The following is a 5,366-nucleotide window of genomic DNA, read 5'->3' on the forward strand; positions in this document are numbered from 1 at the left end:
AATCGAATTTTTTCAAAGTGTAACAACAAAAAAGATTTTTTTAAAGTGTAACATCGGTATGTAGTAAGTGTAACAACATACCGATGTTACACTTTAAAAAAATCTTTTATGTTGTTACACTTTGAAAAAATTCGATTGTGTTGTTTCATTTCAATAAATTTTTTTATTTTTGTTTCACTTTTATGTGTTGTGAATAGAAGTTGCGTTTTCATTCTCGGACATTCATATATGCTCTTGTTGGATTATAACTGTTTCATGATTGTTTGTTTATTTAGATCGAATATGCCGTGCGTCATAAAATACAATTTTGCGTTCCATTCAGAATTCAGCTGGTTCAAACATAAATGTTGCCATTTTTATTCCAAAAATAGCCAACTATTGCATGCTTATTTCAAAAAATTTACATTTCACATGTCATAAATAGTTTTTCAGGCATTTATTTGAAGGGGAAAAAACGGAAAATGACACATCGAGTTGCTACATATGTATATTTTAAATTCTTTATATCTTTACGTTGATGACATGATTTATGATTCCTAATGATTTATATCGTAGTCACATTTATGTTGTGTATTTAAAATTGTGTAATACCATTTGAAATATCTCGTGCTCAAGGTCACAAGAACAAGTAAAATTGATATAAATGCACACAATCTTTAAAAGAACGTTGAATAACCCGTTATTTTTTCGGGAGTTTAGATTCGAAATTTTCATTCATCTTAATTTGTATTTATTTATCTTATTCATGAGATTTAACGAAAAAATCTGTCTTAGCCTATTATTCCAAAGGATAATGTCATTTTTTTTTTTCAAATGAGAAGTTGTTTCAACTTCAGGATTATGATATTTTATAGAATAAATTTTCAAAAATAGTCAATCATGTCTCAGATGTTCTTTGAATAGAGTCGATAATCCTTGATCGGGGCAAAAAGAGATTCAAGTTTAGGGTCGTTCATTTTGTCGGCTTTGCGCATCAAATCCTGGTAGAAAACGCCATCGAATTGGAAAATTTCCTAAAATGTTACCAATTAAAATAAAAGAATCAATTTTTTTTCACTGAGCAATCGGTTTCAATTCCAATTGGTTACCTGAACTGACTGCAATAGACCGGCTATAGCGAAATTTTGTCGAACATACGAGAAAGCGACATTGTAGAGATGCGCCGCCCGCACATGCTTAGCCGTCAATACCGTTGGATACGCTGCATCCAAAATTTCATTTGCATACACCTTATGTTCGGTATATAGAATGCCATCGGCTTCGTTTTCACCAATCAATCCGCTCTGCAGAAGTAAATTGTAAATTGAGATGAAAATAATTGGATCATGGCTGGATTGATATTCATTTTTTTTAAATAAAAGTTCACACAAAAAATTACCTTCACCAAAGCGTAGAGAGTAACGCAAACCAATGTAAGGTCCTTCGACAATTTCTTGATTGCCAAAATGATGTCGTCCGGCAATGTCATGATGAATGCGAGAATTTTCCATCGCATTTCCAAAATGTCTGAATCATCGTTGGCTTTCGCATACAATTGATCCAACGGAGACACGGTAACTGAAAATTTCATAAATCGAAATGACTATGTAAACATCAAGTGCGAAGTTCAACTTACATTTGGGATAAATTGGTGTTTCGGTATAAGCCTTGTAGAATACATCGATGGCTTTCTTCATCAGTAGCGTAAATGAGAACTCTTTATCGTCGTTTCGTTGTCGAATGACGCCGATTTTTCGTTTAAGCCAATCTGCAAGCAGCAATGGAAAGTTGGCTCCTGTGGCACATCCCCGCATGTCATAAAATGGCATCGTAATTCCTTGATTGGTGCTCATCATGGTCATGTATGGACGATACATGCTCGTGGTCAATAGTTGTTTTTCTATCGGATCGTCAACGGTTGCCACTGGAAAATCGGTACTGTACGACTCGATGCTTTGCCTGATCAGTTGTTGTTTAGCATCGTTGCCATAGCCAAAGATCTTCTGCTTGATTTGTGTAATGTGTGCATCAGAAAGTTGTCCGCTACCAAAACCGCGTACATAGTTAGCAACATTTTTGAATTTGTTTCGCATTGGACCCAATGTGCGATGGAAACTGTTGAGCTGGTCATAGTATTCGTTGGTGAAATCATTGCCCAACAGAGTTGCCAGAATTGGCAATTGTCGTTGTGAAAGTGAACAAATTTTGGCCAGAGCCTTTCGATTGTATTCAACCGTTTTCACTTGTTTTGATGCTGTTATTTCGATGTCGTTGGATGACCACAGCTTCCATGGGCCATCAAAAATAAGGAAATCGGTGTCATTTGTCATAACAGCCAATACGTCGTGATTTTTGGCGTATTGTGCGATTTCCAAATCACATTCGTACTTGATTGAATGATGGAAATCGCCGTAGGTCTGTGCAACCAATTCCATTCCATGGAATTTCGTTGTTAACCCTTTTCGTTCCTGAACGGTGGCCACAATCGTTTCAACACCGACACCAGCATCGATCAATTCGTACAAAGACGTGTACAAATCGAACTTTTCATTTCGTCGGCTGAGCCATGTGTCTGATTTACCATCCTGAAGGGTTAAATCGGCAAAAAATACCAACAAACACCCAGTCGCTTTCAATGCATCCAACAGTTCTGTCCATGCTTTGATCGTAATTTGATGACGACCACTACAAATTGTATCGTTTTCCTTTCTGGCCACGCAATGTGTCAGGCTAAGAAAATCAATAACAACTGTTGGTGTCTTATTGGGGTTCTCCCTGTTGCGATATGCGAAAATATTGTCAAAATTTGCAAACAAAACCATTTAAATATTGAAAAAATTACCTCTTCCATTGTTTGATTTCATCACCAATATCAATGGGATAAATTTCACCTTCACGCTCCAAAAATGTTTTCAAACCGCGAACACCCATTTTTCACTTTTGATCCTCGAATGCAATATGATGATCAAGAGAAATAAAATTCACTGCAAATCAAACACTTGAATATTTTAGCTATAGGCACTTGGTACCATGTAATATCTCGCTGCAGTGAAACTAGCAGTTGGAATTAATAATCGTTCGTTATTTTCACCTCTAATTTAAATGCGATCGATTTTTTGTGTTAAACACGTCTATCTGCTCCAGTGTTTATTTGACACTTGAATGAAGAACTCCAAACTCGTTAAGCGAGTGGACATTTGTGGAGATGTTGTGCGGTGTATAACATTTAAATTGGATACCGCAAACGGTCGTGCTTACGCTTCGTATCCGCATACAGTGACACTCAGTAAAAAGATGTGTCTGTATTTTTCAATATGACTGTGTACGAATGCAAAGTGTAATTAGGAACCGATACGGCGATGTGTTTATATCCTTTTTAAATATTTATTCTGCACATTGTATCGAAGTGCTGAATCACGTAAATTATTGCATTGTGCGATAAACGATATCCAAACGAATCTGCGCGTCAGTTGTTTTGTATTTCAACTCACATCGTCAGGAACACACAATGCCATAATGCATTTTTTTAAACCTTTTTTTATACGCAAGAAAGAATAGTATACTGATTTTAAGAGAAACACATCTCTCTGTATTGGACACAGAACAAATATTTATTGAAATGAATTTTAGTGACGTCATTTTTGATACGAGTTCAAATTAGATCATTGTTGCTCTGTGCGAAAATGAAACAAAGAGAAAAAGTCTCAAGTTCCACAACGTGATTTTAATTCCTGGTTCTTGCGTAAAATCGTAAAATGTTATGAATTTGAACATGCAAAACATTTCATGTACAAATCGAATTGTTCGTTTCGCCGGCTATAGTAATAATAATTTATTGGGACAGTTTACTGTTTTGCCATTGTGTGTTAGTTGGTTAACTGAAGTTATCGTTTTTATGAAAACGAAATGCTCGACGATTGAAAGGAAAATATTTTTGCCAAGCGTTCGTCATAGAATAGCTTAGCATGCACTCCATTTAATACTCGGTATTATATACCGGTATATCGCACACGCAGAGCTGACGCACGCACCTCTCTCGCGCGCAAACGCTTCGAGTTGTGAGTGTATGCCATGTGGTTCTGTGTCTGAATTGGTTGCGATCGTTGTGTATGTAAATGTGTGCGTGCGAGAGAAGTGCTTGCGGCAGCTCTGCGTGTGCGATATACCGGTATATAATACCGAGTATTAAATATAGCGTCTGCTAAGCTATACTCTCACGGACGCTTGATTTTTGCTTGTTGTTGTTTGTGATGTGAAGAATAAATGACATCATTTTTGTTCAGATCGATGCGGTGGCGGTTGGTCTGGATTATTTGGATTCGGATTATTTCGAAGCATATCAAAAAATGTTCGCATTTCTTGGTTGGATGCCTCAAACATCTCCGGATTTTGCTCACGTATTTCTTCAGCATATTGACATCCACTAATAATAAATAAACAGCAAACCAAATCCAATTAGCCACTTGCATAATTTAGCAAATATATGTATATAACCAAAGTTGTCTGTTACTATTTTATAGTCTCTGGTTGTGTTCTACTCACATTTCGAAATAATTTTAAGCATTGTTCGCGTCCGATGATTGATTGCTGTTCAAGTCTGAAATCGTATGTCGATGTGCTAGTCCGATCATTTCGGTGACAATGTTCGTTGAGGCTGGAAAATGAAATTCGACATCGAAATCGCCGTCACTTAAATCTGCGCTTTGACCTGAATTTTTGGGTTAAACATGTTTTATTTTATTAATTACGAAGTTGAGGATATTCGAGTAATCAACAACATTTTGACAATTGAAGAGATTAATTCCGGTTTTCACAAATCATTCAAAGGGAAAATTGAATCGTTTCGATGGAATTACATTCACAAAAGTAGGCGCAAAAATCAGAAGTAAAATTCAAACCTTCCAAAGGCAATACCTTCTTGGATGCGTTTTTGGATGTCACTCAAGTTGTTTTGGTAATGAGCGTTGTCTGGATCCAAAGGAAGTGTATTCTTGTATGCACCTTCGGCTTCCTTGTTCTTGTTCATTTTTGCATTGGGCCATACTACAATGGAAAACTCACATTAGAACCTGTTCATTCGTTCAATGACGATTTCGAAAAAAAGTGAACTTACCCAAGACGACCGTATGCTTTGCTGTAGTTTGAATCGTATCTCAGAGCCATTTTGCAGTCTTCGGCCGCTTTTTTGGTAGTCACCCAATCGGCTATAAGCAGCAGCTCGGTTACAATAAAACACTGGGTTGGTTGCGTCTATGCTGAGTGCACGATTGTATGCGACCAGAGCCTCCGTATATTTCTCTTCTTTCATCAGTTGGTTTCCCTCATTTTTGATGTTTTCCACCTCTTGTTTTCGATCCGGGCTGATGGTGCAGCATGTGCTCTGGTAA

At 36.9% G+C, this 5,366-nt stretch overlaps 2 protein-coding genes across 3 annotated transcripts; both read right to left on the bottom strand.

The window, feature by feature from the left end:
- Positions 1-423: 423 nt before the first annotated feature.
- On the bottom strand, positions 424-3,471 carry LOC129570859 (uncharacterized). 2 transcript variants are annotated; one of them, XM_055450584.1, is made up of 6 exons: positions 3,071-3,455; positions 2,822-2,963; positions 1,616-2,754; positions 1,379-1,557; positions 1,089-1,283; positions 424-1,013 (listed from the first exon to the last, which is right to left on the bottom strand). In XM_055450584.1, the coding sequence occupies exons 2-6, from the start codon at positions 2,908-2,910 to the stop codon at positions 885-887; spliced, it is 1,731 nt and encodes a 576-aa protein (XP_055306559.1). In that variant the 5' UTR covers positions 2,911-2,963; positions 3,071-3,455; the 3' UTR covers positions 424-884. The 2 variants fall into 2 exon arrangements, with proteins under 2 accessions (XP_055306559.1, XP_055306558.1); XM_055450583.1 differs by having other exon boundaries at positions 2,822-3,471.
- Positions 3,472-4,212: 741 nt separating this feature from the next.
- Positions 4,213-5,359, bottom strand: LOC129570858 (small glutamine-rich tetratricopeptide repeat-containing protein alpha-like; the record flags this gene model as incomplete). Its single annotated transcript, XM_055450582.1, is given in 5 exon segments — positions 4,213-4,402; positions 4,522-4,687; positions 4,894-5,010; positions 5,082-5,163; positions 5,165-5,359. Coding segments are annotated over 4 exon segments (546 nt in total), but the record flags the coding sequence as incomplete, so codon positions are not given.
- Between the last annotated feature and the right edge of the window lie 7 nt (positions 5,360-5,366).

Source organism: Sitodiplosis mosellana, unplaced genomic scaffold (assembly GCF_009176505.1).
Source record: "Sitodiplosis mosellana isolate CC-2019 unplaced genomic scaffold, AAFC_SMos_1.0 Smas_scaffold_411, whole genome shotgun sequence".
NCBI classification, from domain to species: domain Eukaryota; kingdom Metazoa; phylum Arthropoda; class Insecta; order Diptera; family Cecidomyiidae; genus Sitodiplosis; species Sitodiplosis mosellana.

Coding starts and splice junctions, on each gene's coding strand:
- LOC129570859 (XM_055450583.1), bottom strand. CDS start 2,910: ATGGGTGTTCGCGGTTTGAAAACATTTTTGGAGCGTGAAGGTGAAATT. Junction 1,558..1,615: donor AACACCAATTTATCCCAAAT/GTAAGTTGAACT, acceptor TGAAATTTTCAG/TTACCGTGTCTCCGTTGGAT. Junction 1,284..1,378: donor CTCTCTACGCTTTGGTGAAG/GTAATTTTTTGT, acceptor TTACTTCTGCAG/AGCGGATTGATTGGTGAAAA.